At 37.6% G+C, this 20,623-nt stretch overlaps 1 protein-coding gene across 15 annotated transcripts in view; it reads left to right on the plus strand.

Moving 5' to 3' along the window:
* The window catches only part of UNC13B (unc-13 homolog B), a 239,416-nt gene that overhangs the window by 65,744 nt on the left and 153,049 nt on the right, over positions 1-20,623 (plus strand). For all 15 annotated transcript variants that reach the window (XM_037743661.1, XM_037743665.1, XM_037743666.1 and 12 more), the window contains exons 2-6: positions 3,192-3,221; positions 6,489-6,588; positions 11,807-11,924; positions 13,037-13,160; positions 17,462-17,535. In XM_037743661.1, the coding sequence (XP_037599589.1) occupies positions 3,192-3,221; positions 6,489-6,588; positions 11,807-11,924; positions 13,037-13,160; positions 17,462-17,535 (446 nt within the window). The remainder of the gene's footprint in view (positions 1-3,191; positions 3,222-6,488; positions 6,589-11,806; positions 11,925-13,036; positions 13,161-17,461; positions 17,536-20,623) is intronic.

The raw sequence follows: 20,623 nt of genomic DNA on the forward strand, positions 1-20,623 counted from the left end.
CAGGGACCTGTGAAGTTGAAGAAAAAACCCTTTATTTTTACTAACCTCTAACTGAAATGTAATATATCCCCCAGTTATAGGGACACTGTAGGCAATGGATCTGTATTAGGAGTGCCTGTGACTTCATTGCTAATAGAAACCACAGGTCTTTTCATTTCTTCTTGCAAAAAATAAAAATAAAAAATAAAAAAATATGCGTAAAAGGAACATATCTCAACACAGTAAAGACCATATGTGACAAATCCACAGCTCACATCCTACTGACTGGGGAAAAGCTGAAAGCCTTTCCACTAAGAACTAGAAAAAGACAAGAAGAACCCATGTTTCTTGTGGTGTTGTTTTTTGTTGTTGTTGAGACAGGGTCTCACTCTGTCACCCAGGCTAGAGTGCAGTGGTGTGATCTCAGCTCACTGCAACCTCTGCCTCCCGGGCTCAAGTGAGTCTTTCACCCCAGCCACCTGAGTAGGTGGGATGACAAGTGTGTGTCACTATACCCAGCTAATTTTTGTATTTTTAGTAGAGATGGGGTTTCCCATGTTGGCCAGGATGGCCTTGAACTCCCGACCTTAAGTTATCCACCCACCTCAGCCTCCCAAAGTGTTGGGATTACAGGTGTGAGCCACTATGACTGGCTGAATATTTCTTTTATTATATCGATACTTGTGTATGTGTTGTAACAGTTGCTTCTTTTAATGTTGTGGATTGATTGGCTTTTTTAGGAAAAGAGTTTTTTTCTATAGATGTATCTATATTGTTGCTGGGGAAAGGTGCTTTGGCTTTGATTCTGGGTGGGTGCAGTAGTGTAGTCTACATATGATTTATTCACCTTTACTCAGACTGGTTTCCTGACCTCTGAGTGGTGTAGGCTGCATTTGTTATTGGAGGCTGTGGCAAGACTTTGCTGGGGATGGATATGCCAGATGGGCTGGTCCTCTGAAATCAGTCGTAGCAGTGGCATTCTAGGAATGCCAGTCTTTGGGCTCCCTTGGGCCTCTAGGTGGTATGCTTGGGTGCTGGCTGTTCCAGTAACCGACAAAGTGGGTGAGTCCTTGGATACCCCAGGTGTTGTGTGAGGAGTTGACAGTGGTAGCAGCAGTGGTGTGCCAATCCTTGCACCACTCAGCAGCATGTATGGCTTTTAGTGGTGGCAGCAGGCTTGATAGGCTAGTCCCTAGACCTCCTGGTGGTGTACAGTGATGGGTAGCACTCGTGGCAGGATAGGCTAGGTTTTACTCTGGAGAACTGTCCTGTATACTGTAGAATATTTACCAGCATCCCTGTTCTTTAGCCAGTAAATGCGAGCAACATCACATGGGAACTTGTTAGAAATACAGTTTCACAGCCCCTGCTGAGTCTAGAAACCAAGGTGATGTGGCCCAGCAATGTGTGCTTTAACAGCCCTCAGGTGATTCCAGTGCCTTGGTAGATTGCAAGGTTATCCCTACCCCCCAGCCCCCCACTCCGTATGCCCCATCCCTCCACTCCCTACCCCCCATCCCCACACTCAACTCCCCTAACCTCCCCACCCCCCACCCCAGAAATAACCTGTATTAGTCAGGGTTCTCTAAAGGGACAGAACTAATAGGATATGTATATATATATATATGAAGGGGAGTTTATTAGAATTGACTCACATGATCACAAGGTGAAGTCCCACACTGGGCCATCTGCAAGCTGAGGAGCCAGGAAGGCAGTCTGAGTCCTAAAACCTCAAAAGTAGGGAAACCAACAGTGCATCCTTCAGTCGGTGGTCAAAGGCCTGAGAGCCCCTGGCAAAGCATGGGTGTAAGACCAAGAGTCCCAAAGCTGAAGAACTCAGTCTGATGTTCAAGGGCAGGAAGCATTCAGCATAGGAGAAAGATGGAGACCAGAAGATTCAGCCTGTCTAGTCCTTCCATGTTCCTCTGCCTGCTTTTATCCTAGTTGCGCTGGCAGCTGATTAGATGATACCCACCCAAATTGAGGGTTGGTCTGTCTCTCCCAGTCCAGTGACTCAAATGTTAATCTTCTTTGGCAACACCCTTACAGACACAGGTAGGAACAATACTTTGCATCCTTCAATCCAATCAAGTTGACACTCAATAGGGTGTCACATCACGGAACCGTTATTATCACTATATAGTTAACTAGCATAATGGCAAATTTATGCTTATTGACCAATTAGTAATTATCGAGCTTAATCTTTTTAAGGTAATTTTAGCCAAGCCATTTAGAGAGATGTGTATGTACTTTCCACACATTTATGAAAAAGAACACCAGCTGGGAAGAGTATTTGAACTGAAATGGGGCTACAAAAGGCAGTCTCCAGTGAGAGATAGACTTTGTTTCAATAAAAAGAATAGATTTTTAAAATCTGTCTGAAAATGAAGAGGACCTTGTAAAAGGTACAGAATGACCTCTTTTAGAAGTATTAAGCAAGGGTTGGATGTTAGTTAAGATGAAGCTTTCGGTAGTAATGCAGGATAAAGAGAATGGCAGACATACACCCTTAAGCATCCTTTCCAGGTTTTGTGTTTTAGGGTTTTCTTTTATCTTTTTTTCCCCTGTGGCAGGTAGCCCTCATCTTCTTTGATAGTTATTTGGTGCTTTCTGGGATTTAGCAGTTTACCTGCATGTATGGCCTTTGACCTTTCCCAGGAACCAGCATGTGCACTCCATTGTGGGATTCTTTCCTGAGTAGTTCTCTACTGCCTTTTTGGAAACAGCACTGTGTGATCACATTGACAGGAGTTCCTCTTAATATCTGCTTATTTTCAGAAAGAATTTATTTCTCATTCTTGTTTTAAATGTTATTATCTGGATCTGGCCTGTTATGCTCTTCTTTTGCCGTGAAGAGAATAGAGGGGATTTCTATGATGGGTTTTAAATAAGGAACATTTGTAACTTAAGCCTTTGGAAGATAGCTCATATGAAGCTGGCTGCCTGCCACAGGAGTAATTTAGATCTCTCTACCTTGTTGTCAGGAGACTGGAACAGAGATTTTTGCATTGGATATGGGATTAGATTGACTTTTAAGGGCTCTCTCTGCCTTTCAAGTTTTGATCAGAAGTCTCAGCTTTTTTTTTCCCTCCAGGATTAGATTTAACAATCTAAACCTAACTCTAACATTGGTACATAGTGCCCAAGAAATGTTGCTCAAGTAAAATGAATTTGGAAATATTCTTCATTGTATCCTCTTTTTTTTCTTGCAGTTAAAAGGGCCAAATTCCAGGGTTCACCAGGTAAGGCTAGCCGCCTATTAAATCTTTTCCTCTTGTATTTTCTGTTATTTTAAAGCAATTTTAAAAAATCATTAATTCGTTGATCAAATTCGGTAATTTAATTCATTACTTCACTAAATTAATGAAATCATTAATCTAGTGAAAAATTAGTTTTATTACCCCTTGGGTAACCCATTCTACTTCTCAATAATAACTATATATCCAGAGGTTTTAATATACCTTTTCAGACTTTTTCTCAGAAAATATATCTAGAGGTTTTGATATACATTTTCAGACTTTTTCTAAGATATAATTATAAGTTTTCCATGTGGATAAGTACAAAACTACACAATTTTTCTCAGAAAAAGTCTGAAATAGGGTAAAAGGATAAATATTGACAATTAATGGATAAATATTGAAATATCAGTGTATCAGGTCTTGCAGTTCATGAATCTGTTTCAATTGGAGAGTATGTGTATGTGTATCTATGGATCATATATAAATTTCTTAAAATTTAAAATATACAAATAGACCATGTGAAACATATCTTATGCAACCTGCTTTTCCTCCCTAGCAATACTTCATGAAAGTGTAAGAGAGAGAGTGTGTGTGTGTGTGTGTGTGCGTGCTTGCGTGTGTGTGTGCGTGCGTGCGTGCGTGTGTGTGTGTGTCTGGTTCATTCTTTTAAGGTGCTATACAGAATTTTGTTGTAGATTTGTGCCCTGATTGATTAATAAGTCCCTGATCGATTAATATTAATATTTAGGTTCCCAGGCCGGGCGCGGTGGCTCAAGCCTGTAATCCCGGCACTTTGGGAGGCCGAGGCGGGTGGATCATGAGGTCAAGAGATCGAGACCGTCCTGGTCAACATGGTGAAACCCCGTCTCTACTAAAAATACAAAAAATCAGCTGGGCATGGTGGTGCGTGCCTGTAATCCCAGCTACTCAGGAGGCTGAGGCAGGAGAATTGCCTGGACCCAGGAGGCGGAGGTTGCGGTGAGCAGAGATCGCGCCATTGCGCTCCAGCCTGGGTAACAAGAGCGAAACTCCGTCTCAAAAAAAAAAAAAAAAAAAAAAAATTTAAGTTCCCAAGTTTCTGCTATTACAAATGATAAGTGTTCTTGTGCACTTCTTATTGCTTGCTTTTGCAAATGTCTCTATGTACTAGAATCAGAAATAGAATTGGTGGGCCAAAGGTATATGTATTTATTAAAAATTTGGTAACGCCTGCCAAATTGTTCTTCTGCAGGTTTTTACTATGTATACTGAGAACAAAAGTTTGTGAACATATATTTTCCCAAATCCTTATTAACATTCAAATATGAAATTTTAAAATCTTTGTCCACCTGAAGATGAAAACTGGTATTTCCTTATTTTAATATGTATTTCCTCAATTTTGAATGTCACTTAGGAAGACTTCCTCTGGTTACTGCTGGAGAAGAAGAGAGGGGAGCTGGGAGGTTACTGGAAATATATGAATATGCTTGGGAACCCAGGAAAATCTGAAAAACTGGACCTTGGGTGCAACAGTAATGAAAGCAGTTTCTGAGCCTACTACTTTCTCTGCTGGCTCTAGTTAGGACTTCTCTTTTCTGAGAATCTGCTCTTGTTTCTCTCCCAGTTGGTTTTCTATGCTTACCCATCTTGCACCCATAATAGCTGCTTCAACGGAATTTATACCCCTTCTTTCTAGCTTCAGCACCAACCATCAATTGTCAATATTTATCCTTTTACCCTATTTAAAATCTTTGAGAAGGAATCAGGTTGGTTTCAGCTTTTGGCCAGCTCATAGACTGGCTACTCTTGGGTTATTTACTCTTGTTCTGGTCACTACGTTGGGGGTGGAGTACAAAATATGTGATATAAACCATAGTTCAGTGGCCTACTGCAGTGGTGCTACTACTGGATATGGATGGAGATTCTCCTTCTATGGGCCTTTATCTTCATATATCTTTAATATAATTATAAGTTTTCCATGTTGATAAGTATCAAACTACACAATTTTAAATGTTATTTAAAAAAAGATAACCTTCAGCTGAAAGTGTATGACGGATCCCATTTTCTCACATTTTCTCTAACATTAGGTAATCATGTTAAGCAGTGTTTGCCAGTTTGATGAGTCAAAAGTGATAGTTTGCTATTTTTTCATTTTATAAAATTAGGATTAATTTCTTACATAGAAAAGCAAACCCTCAGCTCAGTGCCCCTAATCATGGCTGATGTGCATGTAGTTAGCAAGTGACAAATTTGCTGTAGTAAGGCATCAGGTGAGATGCCTGAGTTTGAAGTTTCAGGCCACCACCTTTGTTTAGTACTTAACTTGTACTCTCAGGTTAGAGAATTTCCTTTTCTCAATTCTTTGATGATATTTCTTTTTTTGGCCAGGTGCAGTGGCTCATGCCTGTAATCCCGGCACTTTGGGAGGCTGAGACGGGTAGATCACTTGAGGTCAGGTATTTGAGACCATACTGGCCAAACTTGGTAAAACCCCGTCTCTACTAGTAATAAAAAAATTAGCTGGTTATGGTGGCACACACCTGTAATTCCAGCTACTTGGGTGGCTGAGGCATGAGCATTGCTTGAACCTGGGAGGTAGATGTTGTAGTGAGTGAAGATCGTGCCACTGGACTCCGGCCTTGGTGACACGGCAAGACCCTGTCTCAAAAAAAAAAAAAAAAAAAATTCTTTTTCGTAACTTGTGCTTTAGGCCAAACCGAATAGATCAAGATTGAAATCTACTTTCTTTGTGAAGATCTTTTCTTAATTCTTGCCCCAGTCAACAGCTCTGCAGTTCCTTATCACTTTTTCTTTTTTCCTTCTGATACTTATCTCTTTTTAAATTTATGTACCTTATCTTTCCTAGTAGATCAATTAGATTTGGATATTGCCCCCCAGACTGCAAGTGAGGTATAAAATCAATTTAGTAGTTTAGGATTTCCATAGAAAGAGATTAAATAAATTAGAAAAGAAAATATTAATTTATCATATCTTGCATTCATGCATCTGTCTCAGTTTGAGAGTGTGTATGCATATCTGTTGAGTCATATATATAATTTCTTAAAATTCAAAAAACAGTATTTGAGATTATGCTCTTGAAGATAGTGTGTAGTTTTATAATTTTAGCAACTCTTCTATGTCTTGAATGAGGCTATATTGTACAATATATAGCTTCATTTTTTTCTTGCACATGTAATACATTAATTTCTATATTAATTCCAAGAGCTTTGTGAGATTGGGTAACAATCTGAGCACTAAATATTATGTCTCCATTTTGCATTTTTTTCAAAGATAAATTTAACACATATGTGACCCTGAAAGTTCAGAATGTGAAGAGTACAACTGTAGCAGTTCGTGGTGATCAGCCTTCCTGGGAACAGGATTTCATGTTGTAAGTATTCTGCAGCAGCAGTGTGCCTACACATTTCATAATCTTTTTAAGATAATTGCATTGGATGAAACAATTAGAAAATTTTTTTATTTTCGAGATTTATAAAATGTACTGGTACTGTTAAATACTCTTTTGAAAACTGTGGAGTTATAGAAATAAGTGAGTTAAAGAAGTTTTGTTTTTTTGTGGATTCGTAATTTGTTCTTAGAGATGAATAGTAATGCAGGTAAACTCCCAATTGATTTGTGTCGGTGAAAATACTGCATAGTCAGATTTTCTCAATGGTCAGAATTAGAATATAGTACAACATACTTAGCATGACATTAAACATAACTTCGTCTTTCTTTGATTTTTAGAAGGCTCCTTGAAGGAATGTGGCCATGCATGTAAGAGACTGTATCTTTGCGTGTACCTAAGTCATCTATTTCTGAGGCTGAAGATTTCTGTGCTTATAATCCTTTTGCTTTATGGAGTAAAATATCCTATATTTAATTAATTAAAATGAATAAATATTAGTAGAATTTCTTGTGTACCACAAAGTTTAGTATATTATGATTTAATTAAACTTCGGCTTTAAGAACTTGATATTTCTTTATTCCCTCACCTTAAATTTCGGGAATTTTTTGTCCCTGTTCTAGAAAAAGGGAGAAAAGTATAGAATATATTCAAGAACTAGGAAAATCATTTAGCTTTCTAGGATGCTAATTTCCTTATCTGTAAAGGTTTACTTCTCTCACAAGATTATGCTTGTTTTTTTGGGAGTTGGAGGTGGGCATGAAGGGGCTGAATGAGAAAAAGTATTAAAATTGCTCTGATATTTGAACCTGAACTGAAATCGATTTGCCTGTTTTATAGTGCAGCTCAGAGGAACATAGGGATGGTTATTATTTTTACGGGGAGACATTTCCAATCATCCGGGCTCTTAATATCTTTCTTTTTTTTTTTTTTTGAGACAGGATCTCAGTCTGTCACCCATGTTAGATTGCGGTGGTATGATCATAGTTCACCATAGCCTCTAACTCCTGGGTGCAAGCAATCTTCCTGCCTTAGCCTCCTGAGTAGTGGAAACTACAAGCATGTACCACCACACCCTGGCTAATGTTTTCATTTTTTGTAAAGATAGAGTTTCACTATGTTGCCCGGGCTGATCTCAAACTCCTGGGCTTAAGCAGTTCTCCCGCTTTGGCCTCCCAAAGTGCTGGGATTACAGGTGTGAGCCACTGCATCTGGCCTATATTGCTTCCTATAGGACCATTATTGTGATAGTTAAAGGCAAGGATTATGAGGTTTTGGGCTGGGACAATAGCAGAAGACATAGAAAAGGATGAATAGAAGATCTTCAGTAAGTAGAATCAAAGGATTTGGTTGGAAGATGGGGTGGGTGGTATGCCACTCATTAGGATAGGGATTAATATAAGATCAGTTATGGACAATCTTATATTTGAGATTCTTATAGGACAGATAGGAAGGAGAAGTACAGAAGATAGTTAGAAACCTGAAGTCAGCACTCAGGGAAGATGTCTGCTTTCGAGAAATATTTTGGTCATTTGAAGCCATAGGTGAAGATGAGAAAACTTAGGGCAAGAATATATATGGTGATAAAGGAACTGTGGTAGAAGCTGGAGAGTAGCAGCATTTAATGAGGGGACAGAGGATACTAAAAAGGATTGAACAGAGAGGTAAGAGAGCCAGGAGATAACGGTGTCTTGGAAACTGAGGGAGAACTGGACTTCCAACAGAAGGAGGACAATGGTGTTATGTTTCTCATTGGTTGCCTTTCCCTCAAGATTATATAAGCCTCATTTATTCCCTCTCTCAGTGACAGTGACGTGAGACCTGTGAGACAGGAAACCAGCAATGGAGTAAGCACCTGTTTCCTTCTTTATACATGCAGTGTGCAGAGTCAGCTACTTATGGTTTATAAAAGTCTCTTTCCATGCCAGTATGTTAGCCATACTCCTGGCTATGGTATCCTAGCACTTCCAGTTCACTATAACCATTACTTCTGGTTATAACTGTTCGTATCATGTGAAGCACAGTGATCTCTGGAGCCTCTCTTCAGCATAGCTAACCTTATTCTTATGTGTTTATTTTCCAATTTCCCATAGCACTTCCCCTTTCAACCCTGCTGTGATATGTGTGAATTTTCTTCCCTGTCTCCCACATTGAGATGCTATATGAATTTTGCCCTCTCTTCTTTCACATGTGGGTTTTATTAGCTACTTTCTCTATTTTTCTGCTCTTCCTACTCCTTATTCCTCCTATCCTGTCCTATTATATTTATTATTTTTTTTGTTCACTCCTTGCAGAACTCTGTCTACTACCCTGTTCTTTTGTCACTGGAAACTTCATTGCTGGTTTCCTTGTCTTCCGTTCTCCTTTTTCCTTCTCCATGATGTATTATGTGGCAATATCTAATATCCATTTTGGTATTTCTTATATTATTTGTTTTTAATATTTCCATATCTTGTTTTTAGGACTAGATTGTTCATTTCTTAAGAGTAAGGGCATCTTTACCATTTGTGTGAATTTGTATAGCCCAGAGTCTTCTATACACATGTTTATGTATATTGTTGATTGAATTAATTATCAGAAAAGAAACTTCCCTAGGGTCCTGGGTCTGAAGCATAAATAGAGCTCTCAGACTTCTCTTAGCTGGGCCTGCTGAGCAAATGTAGGTGAGATGAGAAGCTTCTTATAGAATATATATTCATTGTTTGGGCCTTCTCCCCAGAGAGTTCTCTGAAGAACAGATTTTCTTCTTTATCTCTTCTAGTCAAGCTGTTAAAGACCTCTGGCTATTTTTTCTGTCTGTAAGCTGGAGATGCTATTTGGGAGTTGCTATGGGAATATTACATATGTATCCACAAGCAATTTTTCTTTTTTTTTTTCTAATTTAATATTTTGTGAGATAGGGTCTGACTTTGTTGCCCAGGCTGGAATGCAATGGCACCATCTTGGCTCACTACAGCCTTGATCTCCTCAGCTCAAGCGATTCTCCTGCCTCAGCCTCCTAGTGTATGTCTGTAGTGCCTAATTAAAATTTTGTTTTTAATGTCTAGCTAATTAAAAATTTGTTTTTCAGTAGACACGAGGTTTGCCATGTTGCCCAGGCTGGTCTCGAACTCCTGGGCTCAAGTGATCCTCCCACCTCAGCCTCCCAACATGCTGGGATTACAGGCATAAGACATTGCACCTGGCTCAAGCAATTTTTCTATTCCATATTCAAATGAATGATAAGTCTGACAGATTTGAGAATGTTACATGTATTTTCCAAGACTAATTTTTTAATGAGACTGAATTAAACTATGTGACAAAAAGCTTAGTTTCCCCACTGTGAACACTGTAACTTAGTGGCTAGGTTTATTCATCTACTTTGTGGCATTGAACAGTTCTCCAGATAGCTTAGATGTTTTTGGACACAAAACCTGAGTCCTATATTATGTTTCTTCTCCAAAGCACCAAGTCATATGTCTTGTAAGTGCTCAGGAAATATTAAATGAATAAATTAGTACCTTCTATGCTATATTATGTTTATATGAAAGAGACAAATTTTCTTTGCTTTATTCATTTTCAACACCTGACATGAATTATATGGCTATAATTCTATATCTCAAACTTGTGAATCTGAGAACATTTATAGTACAACAAGAACCCAAGCTTTCTCTAAAGCACAAACTTGAAACTTCTGTTTGTGATGAATAGCTGTTGTTTTCCTGAGAATGCCTTTCTGCTTTCTCTGCTGGAATTGGTCTTTTCTCATCTTTCCTGGATCACCCCTCAAGTAACCTTGTGTTTCAATAAGAGCTTTCTGAAGAATGTTTTTAACATTAACACAAGTACTATTTGCATATTCTAGTTTAAGACTGGGATTATGTTTGAGTTAGTCCTTCCAGGCAGATATTCTACCATGTATGACACTGCTTTTAAAGAGTGCTTATGTGGCTCTTTCTGGAAGGATTTCTTTTTGAATTTTTCCCCCTAGTTATTATTATAGGAAAATCATTATATTTATCATCCCATCGTAATAATTTTACTTATAAGTGATAGTGCCTAGTTTAATAATGATTAATGAGTCCTGCAGGGACTGAGTGGTATGAACTAGCACACTCTAGAGCCCCTCACTTGCCTCTGACAATGTGTTTCTGTCAAACTTACATGTTCTCAGGGACCCAACTTCTACCTGGACTCCCTTTCATAAATCCCTCCCCGCAATCTTTTTTTGGGTGGGATGGAGTCTGACTCTGTCACCCAGGCTGGAGTGCAATGGTGCGATCTTGGCTCTGCCTCCGGGGTTCAAGTTATTCTTGTGCCTCAGCCTCCCAAGTAGCTAGGATTACAGGTGTGCGCCACCTTGCCCAGCTAATTTTTGTATTTTTAGTAGAGACAGGTTTTGCCATGTTGACCAAGCCGGTCTCAAATTCCTGACCTCAGATGATCCATGTGTCTCCCAAAGTGCTGGGATTACAGGCTTGAGCCACCATGTCCAGCCTCATAAATCTTGTAAAGCAGACTTACCTTTCCTAAAAGTTTCCAGTATGCAGTGCATGGTTTATGTTGAAGCAGTGTTAGTTAATAATAAAACATATAAAACTGTTGCCTATGGGTGAAAATTGGCAAGTAGGCCTGGCAATAATGTCCTCGTTATTTGGCCTCATATTTTGTGAAACTGCGCTAATCTAATCATGATTCTATCTCCAAAGTGGAAAGAACGGATAGACAAAGGCATTTTTCTTTCTCCACTCCCATCCTCATTGAGATTTAGTTGATATATAAAAAACTGCACATAATAAATGTGTACAATTTAGACATATGTATAAACTTGGTTACCATCACCATAATCAAGGTAATAAATATATTCATCATGTCTAAAAGTTTACTTGTGTCTCCTTTTTTTGTTGTATGTGTGTTAAGAACATTTAATATGAAATCTACCCTCTTAAATTTTGAGGTGCACAATACCTTATTGTTAACTGGAGGCACTATGTCATACAGCAGGTCTCTGGAACTTATATAACTGTAGCAAAGGCAGTTTTCTATGGCTACCTTACATAGGTTTCTTGGAGCCTAAAAATGGTTGCAGCATTCTGGAAAATTTTGATTTTCCCTGAAGACAGGATATTGGTGAGAAAACATTCAAAGTTTAGCAAAACAGGGGATGCAGTTGTTTCTTTCATATTGTGCAGCTTTCCTCAAAGGGCTTTCCTCTTTCCTTTAGTGAGATTAGTCGCCTGGACCTGGGTCTAAGTGTGGAAGTATGGAACAAAGGACTGATCTGGGACACCATGGTGGGGACTGTGTGGATTGCACTGAAGACTATTCGTCAGTCAGATGAGGTCAGTCATTGCATTGCCTGTCTGGAAGTATGGTTCCTAGCCCATGCTTCTCCCCATGCTAGCTCCCTTTTAGCTAATATTCATCCATGCATCTTGGATTATTCTTCCTCCTTTCTAATAGAGAGCATGTAATCTGCCTATTCCTAACCTCACTTGAAAGTTCAGATGATTTCATTTGATTCTGGTCTACCCTATGTCCTGTGACTAAACTCACAGGCTCCAAAGTACCTCTTCAGCCTTACCAGGAGACAACCCCTTCTGAGGTGTGTGTGTGCCTGTGTGTATGTTAACTTAGGGTACTTGTGGTTTCTATGTTCTCCTTTAAGTCACTGCCCTGGGAGGAGTCCCATTAGGCTTCCTTAGCCAGCTGGCTTTCTCTGCTTTGTTTCTTTGAGTTACCAGTCTCCAAGGACTGGTTTCAGGGCTCTTCTTCTATATGTAACCCTAATAGAGTTTAAGGAACTACCAGGCTTGGCAATCTGTATTCACACTACCTCTATGCATTATTCCTAGGATTGAACATTTGCCCTACTTTCCTAGACTGGATCATAACTCAGTGTTATTTCCCCATTGACACTTTCGACCTGGACAAAATCTGTCATATTCTATTTGGTGTTAACATGGACCATGAGTTTTCTCTTGGAATGGGGAAGCTGAAGTTGCCTCTATTTTCTGTATTTCTTTTATAGCGAAGTTTCTACTCCCCAGGCAGATGGGCAGTTAATTTTCATTGCAGCACCAGTTCACTCCTATTTAGCCAGCAGTGTTGGTAGCTTTTTACTGACTAGAAACAGTGACACAGTCATTAAGAACTGTACAGGTTAAATATTGATCCACAGATGTGCTTAGTTTTAGAATATGCTGCTCCAGACATTCTGTCCTCATTAGACCTGCAGAGCTTAGCACAGTGAAAGCTGCTCTCCCCACCAAAGAGGGAGAACAGAAGCCACATGCAGTGGCGGCAGGTGGTGACAGTGGCATGTTTGCCTTATCAGGATGTGAATGGCCCTCAGAAGCTCTCAAACAAGGAACTTCAGAGAATAAAACCTGACTCTCAAACCAAAAGGGAGCCAAGAAAGATTAAACTTTAATCTTAGATCTTTGTTTCCTAGGAAGGGCCTGGGGAATGGTCCACATTGGAGGCAGAGACATTAATGAAAGACGATGAGATCTGTGGAACTAGAAACCCAACTCCTCATAAAATTTTGCTTGATACAAGATTTGAGTTGCCTTTTGGTAAGTCTATTTCATTAAAATTTTAAAACTATTTCATAATTTTTACCATATTGTTTGAAATTGTTTGCTAGTTGTTTCATTAATGTATATTTTGTCACCTCAGCTATCTCCTTTAAGGATATTCTGTCTTCCCTTACTCTTTTTCCCATAACACTTCACCCAGGGAATGGTGCAAAGTAGAATATAGAATGGTGCTCATTAAAGAATCTACACTAAAAAGCGTTCCCTTTAACTCATTTAATTTTGTGTGACTATTTGTTATAATGACTTATGAAATATTGGCTTGTTAGATTTATTTTGAAAATAAGCATTTATTGTCTTGAAGTGACTATACCTTCTGATTTATTAATTTAAGTATTAAAGAGCTCTGATAATTAGAATAATTTAAAATGTAAATTAAATCACAATACATACTCCTGATAAAAATTCAGATAGTAAGGAAATGTACATGGATAAAAAGTTAAAAGTTTATTTTCTCAGTTCCTTTAACCTTCTTTGCCTTCCCCAGTGTTAAACTACTGTTAACATTCTTGTATTTTGGTTTAGACACATGATATTTATTTTTCCAAAAATTTATTTTGGCAAAATTTGGATCATACTCTATGTGTAATATACATACATATACACACGCACACACACACATACACATACATACATATATACACATATATATGTATATATATATGTGTGTATATGTATACACATACATATATATACATATATATGTATATATATATGTGTGTATATGTATACACATACATATATATGTGTGTATATGTATACACATACATATATACACACACACACACACACACATATACACACACACACACATACACACACACTGATAAAGTGTTTTATAAACTACTTAGACATTTATCCTGGACATTGCTCCATGTTATACTTTAAGATCTATCTTGTTCATCTGAACAGATTTGCCTCTACCATAATTTATTCGTTTTTTTCCCCCTTTTTCTGAGATGCAGTCTTGCTCTGTCACCCAGGCTGGAGTGCAGTGGTATAATCTTGGCTCACTGCAATCTCTGCCTCCTGGCTTCAAGTGTTTCTCGTGCCTTAGCCTCCCGAGTAGCTGAGATTACAGGCTTGTGCCACCATACCTGGCTAATTTTTTGTATTTTTTAGTAGAGAGAGGGTTTCACCATGTTGGTCAGGCTGGTCTCAAACTCCTGACCTCAAATGATCCACCCACCTCAGCCTTTCAAAGTGCTGGAATTACAAGCATGAGCCACCATGCCTGACCTACCATAATTTATCTAAGTAATCCTTTATTGATTGACATGCAGGTTTTTTCAGTTTTTTTTGATGTTATATACTGCTGACTAACAACTCTGTATATCTTTGCCCATTTTGAGTCTAGAATAAATTTCTTAAAGTGGAATTGCTGGATCAAAGGGTATGTGCATCATTACTTTTCATGGATACTACTGAGTTTCTTGTCCAAAAGGTTATACCAATCTATACTCTTATAAATTGTATCTGACGAGTGCCTGTTGCTGTACATCCTTGGCAGTCTTTTGTATTTCCCAATTTTTAATCTTTGTTTGATTATTTTGTGTGGTATCTTGTTTTAGTTAATTTTTATTAGTTTAATTTTAATTTTTACCATTCACATTATTGATATTTGCATATCCCATTGTTACTGCTATTGTTTTATGATATCAGTGTATTTGTGTCTTGTATCCTATGGTGATTTAAGCAAAAAAAGAATGATTTTCCAGCTCGCTCGGAAAGAACTAAACTCAGAACAACTATTACTTCAGAAAAATAGAAAGGAAGACTTTCATGTTGGACTGTAGACCAAGCTGCAAGTGAAGGGAAAAGCAATCGAGGGGAGGGGGTTTTGGTTCGAATACCACAGATGTTAGCCATTTTCACCACATTTTGGTAGATATTCTTGAATGAATTTTTTTTCATTTGCTGTATGCACTTAGGACCATTTCCAGAGACTTTAAATGGTTGTTTTTTAATGTAGTATTACTTTTTGTATCACTAATTACATAGTTATAAATCTTATATAAAATAGACATTATCTACTTTTAGTGGTTGATTTTATTTAAAACATCAATAATAATAAAATAACATTTATGGTGAATTATTGTGTGCCGGTGGGCATGTCACTAAGTATTTACGTATGTTAGCTCATTTAATCCTCATTTCAGTCCTTTGAGGCAGACCCAACTATTATTCCCACTTTAGAGATACGCAAACTAAGGCAGAGAGTATTTAAGTATTTTGGCCATGGTTTGACTCTAGAGCCTGGGCTTTTAATTTTAACTATTTGTATAATACATTTAACCACTTCTTGTTGGGTATTTTGGTTGTTTGAAGTTTGTACTGCTATAAAAAATACTGCGATAAACATGCTTGTATCTCTATTTTTTCTTCTTAAAACTATTTTTGTAGGGTGAGGCAGGAATAAATTTACAATGGTTTAAAAAGCTATACAGTGAAGAGTCTCTTCAGAAATCCATTCTCTTCCTATAGGCTACCACTATTAATACTTTCTTATATACCTATATAGATGCTTATATATGTGTGTACACACACACACACACACACACACACACACACACGCCCCACCATCTTCTTTTTAAAATGCAAATAGTAGCATGTTCTAACACATTCCCTGTGCCTTGCTGTTTTCCACTTAATATATTTTGGTGAATCATCCCACATCGGAGCATATAGACCCACAGCAGCAGCAGCTCCTCTTCCACCTTGCACCTCCCACTCTCCTTCTTTTTAACAGGTGCTAGTATACCATTTTAGGGATGTACCATATGGATGAAAAAATGCTATACAAATTACATTGTAGATTATTTGAAGGTGTATGTGTGTATTTTTTAAATAAGGCTTTGAAATATTGTCACCAATTGCTAAAGAGCTAGTTGAAGGGAAGGAGCTGAAGTTTTGGACAGGCGGAACAAAGGAGAAAGGAAAGGGCTATATTTGCTTTATTCATGTGGGCTGCTAAAAAGCGTATCTGTTTCAATGTCTCTGAAGTTGACATGATCCATATATTGCCTGAGTGTTTCTCTTTTGTGCTGGTTATATGGTCATACTTGATGTTTTCAAAAGGTGAATTTTGGGGAGAAGTTGTTATAGTCAGTTTAAAATATTTGGAAATCAGGATATACCATTATATCATTATTTTTAAAAATTCAAATATTTTCACTTAGAGACTCACTTAACAAATATTTGAGCATCTAATATTTTCCAGGCATAAAACCTATGAGTATTTTTTTAATAGCTTCTTTTTAAAAAATTTTAATTGTGGTAAAAGACATAACTTAAAATTTAGCATCTTAACTATTTTGAAGTGCACAGTTCACTAGTGTTAAGTACGTTCACATTGTTGTAGAACAGATATCCAGAACTTTTTCACCTTGCAAAACTGAAACTCTGTCCCCATTAAACAACTCCCCATTTCCCCCTCTCCACAGCCACTGACAACCACCATTGTTTCTTTTCTGTGTATCTGACTACTTTAGTTACCTTATGTAAGTGAAATCATACAATATTTATCTTTTTTTATGATGAACTTAATTCACTTAGCATAACATGCACAAAGTTCATCCGTATTATGGCATGTGGCAAGATTTTCTTCCTTTTTAAGACTGAATAATGTTCCATTGTATGTAAATCTCTCATTTTGTTAATCCTTTCATCCATTTGTGGACACTTCAGTTGCTTCAACTCTTGGCTATTGTGAACAATGCTACTAGGAACTTGGGTGTGCAAATATCTCTTTGAGATCCTGCTTTTAGTTCTTTCGTATGTATAACCCAAAGTGGGAGAACTGTGTCACATGGTAATTCTACTTTTAACTTTTTGGGGAGAAAGCCTTTGAATTTTGAGCATCTCAATATCTCAGCATGTAACTTTTCTTCTAAGCTAATTCTTTGGATGGTTTTGGTCTTGCTGAGGGAAAAGTAGTATAGTTACATAGAAAGAATGTAGCTTTTGGAATCACACAAACCATGGTTTGATTCATGGCTCATCTCTTTATAAACTGTGACCTTGGCCAGATTATTTTACGAACTCTCTGAAGTTCAGTTTCTTCATCTACAAAATAACAATGAGAATAACAGTACGTTGTATTGGTGCTTTTTTGTGAAGAGTAAACATAATGTTCATGACAAGAACCAAACCACCAGTTAAAACTTGTCCATCACCACCACCTTCTGACCTCAGTCATTAGTCTGAATAAAGTATTATCTGCTGATGATTTTTTACCTGCTGATATAATTTCTTTTCTTCTTCTTCTTTTTTTATGGTAGATATCCCAGAAGAGGAAGCCAGATATTGGACCTACAAATGGGAGCAATTCAATGCCTTGGGAGCCGACAATGAGGTAGGAGCAGCCTTATTTGCAGTATAGAGAGATGGGAGAAAATCTCTGATGCTCTTTATAGGTTGCCCTGGGAGGGGCCCAAGAGCATGTCATTCTGAGAATGAAATAATTGAAATTGCATTAAAGAAAAAAGGCAACTAGAAGATTGCCTGAAATGTCACTAGAAGATTCCATCTTCCATTTATTCTATTCTTCCCACTCTCTCGTACTGTGGCACTAGTCTGGCTCTAGACTGTGAGGGAGGGAGCTTGTACTAGGGAATCTGTCCTCTTTTGTTACACCTGTGAGTTGGCGGCATTTCTTTTGCTTCTACTGTTTCCCAGGTTTTTGGATATTATTCTTATTTGGGTCTGATTTTTGAGGATGTTGGGACAATTGCATTGTTTGGTCTTGCTGGCCTTATCTGGTGCGTATAAGAGAATGCAATCAGCTTAACCTGGGGCATCAGGATTGGAAAATGTTTTTGTTATTGCTGATGGAGGGAAAAGATGATAAATTTGTTTATTTTGGACATGTGGACTACTAAAAAATGGATCTGATTATAAGATATATTTTGAGTGCCAGAGGATATTTCAGTAGAAATTTTTGATAAACAATTTCATGAGATAATCCAAAGCTGAGGTTTGAATGGGGTAGAGAGCTATAGGCATAGAGCTTCATTAATATATTAGAAACAATTGAAGTAATAGGAATGGAAAAACCTGCTCAAGTAGAGCATACTAAAGTATTAAAGAACAAGGACAAAATCTTGGGAAACCTTAAACATAGAATTCTGAGAAACAAAAGAGATTGAGAAAGGGCAACCTTAAAGAGAGAGAATAAGATAACCAAGAAAGATTCATGGAACAAAATAAAAAGAGATTCAAGGCAGAAATTATTGACAGTGTCACATGTTAAAACAAGTGAATTATGAAACAGAGCTATTGGATTTGGTGATTGATGATGAGTATACATCCATAGTCTAGTACATAAAGCCGAAAATGCAGTGGTTTGATGACTGTATTAGTTTCCTATAGCTGTCATAACAAAGTACTGCAAACTATGTGACTTATAACAACCAAAATTTGTTTTAACACAGTTCTGGAGACTAGAAGCCTGAAATTAGGGTGTCAGCAGGATCATTTTAGCTCTGTTTAGGGGCTCTCAAGGAAGAAACATTGTCTACCCTTCTCCTACCTCTGATGGTTCCTGGCAGTCCTTGCTATTCCTTAGCTTATAGATGTATCATTCTAATCTCTGCCTCCATTGTCCTATGCCTCCCTGTGTGTCTGTCTGTATCTTCACAATGCATTCTCCTGTTGCTGTGTGTCTGTGTCTAAATTTCCATTGTTTTTATAAGGACACCAGTCATTGAATTAATTGGATTACATCTGCAGAGACCTGGTTTCCAAATAAGGTCATATTCACAGATAGCTGGGCTTAGAAGTCTAAAATATCTTCTGCGGGGATATAATTCAACCCACAGTGAATTAAAATGAAAGATGAACAACGGCATTTGGGACAAGCAACATCTACTGTTTTCAGGGTTTTTCCTTATCTCCGTTATTCTCGGTAGGCTTTCTGTTATTAAGCTGTATAACTCTTCTCATTCCCATACCAATGTTCCCACTTTTCTTCTTTATTGAAAGCTCCAGTTCCTCCTACTCCACTTAGTGACTCTGAGCATTCATACTATCTTTGCATTTACTTTACCCTTTGTGTTTTTGTTCTTTCTGAGCCTGGCTGTGGAGTGGTATTCAGCCTTTCAGACTCCCATATCTTTGCTTTCCTAGTAAAGAAGCATGTTGTACTTTTCATTTTATACGCTTTACTGTGTGTCATCATGCAGAATCAAGAATGGATTAAAACAATTTAACAGCCAAGCATTATATACAAATATTGCAGAATTTTATAAGTTCTAATAAAAATGTTTCTTGGTCTGGGGTTCCCAAATGCATATCAGATTTTTGCTTTCTGTTTTTATTCTAGGGCATGGCACTCACTAAGTTTTCATCTTTCATCCTCTCTTCCACTGCACTGTTTATCTTTTTAGCAGCTTTTTTGAAATATAATTTATATATACCATACAGTTCACTCATTTAAAGCTTACAGTTCAGTGGCTTTTACTATCTTTATAGTTGTGCCCATGGATATCACTACAATTTTGAGTATTTTCATTGCCCCTGTGCCCTTAGCCATCATCTCCATTCTTCCCTATCCTCCTCAGCCCTATGCAACCACCAATCAACCTTCTGTCTCTATTGACCTATTCTGCACATTTCATAAAAATGAAATTATATAACATGTGGTCCTTTGTTTTCTTTCACTTAGCATAATGTTTTCAAGGTTTCATTCATGTTTTAGCATGTAAATAAATTCCTTTTTATTGCCAAATAACATTCCATTGTATGGATGTAGTACATTTTAAATTCGTTCATTAGTTGATGGACAGTTGGGTTGTTTCTGCTTTTCAGCTGTTATGGATTTGCTTTCTGGTTTTATTCTAGGTTATGCCACTCACTAAGTTTTTATCTTTCATCCTCTCTTCCACTGCGCTGTTTATCTTTTTAGCAGCTTTATTGAAATATAATTTATATATACCATATAGTTCACTCATTTAAAGCTTACATACAGTTTGGTGGCTTTTTAGTATCTTCATAGTTGTGCTCTTTGGATATCACTACAACTCCAAATCAGTTTTTCTTTGAACATTTATATACACAGTTTTGTGTGGACATATGTTTTCATTTCTCTTGGATATGACTGGGAGTGGAATTGCTAGATTACATGGTAACTCTGTATTTAACTGATAGACTGCCAGCCTATTTTCCAAAGTGGCTGTGACATTTTATACTCCTACCAGCAGTGTATAAGGATTTCAGTTTCTTTATATCCTTGTCAGCACTTATTATTATCTGTCTTTTTTTATTATATCCATTCTTCCATTCGTAGCACGTATGAAGTTGTATCGCATTTTGGTTGTTCTTCCACTTAAAAACTTTATTATTATGGATATTTTGAAACATGAAAAAATATAGAGTTAGTCTTCCCTTTTTTGCTCGAGTATTTTAAAACCAATCCAGCCAGGTGTGGTGGCTTATACCAGTAA

The sequence above is a fragment of the Cebus imitator genome, unplaced genomic scaffold (genome assembly GCF_001604975.1).
Source record: "Cebus imitator isolate Cc_AM_T3 unplaced genomic scaffold, Cebus_imitator-1.0 Scaffold149, whole genome shotgun sequence".
Taxonomy (NCBI): domain Eukaryota; kingdom Metazoa; phylum Chordata; class Mammalia; order Primates; family Cebidae; genus Cebus; species Cebus imitator.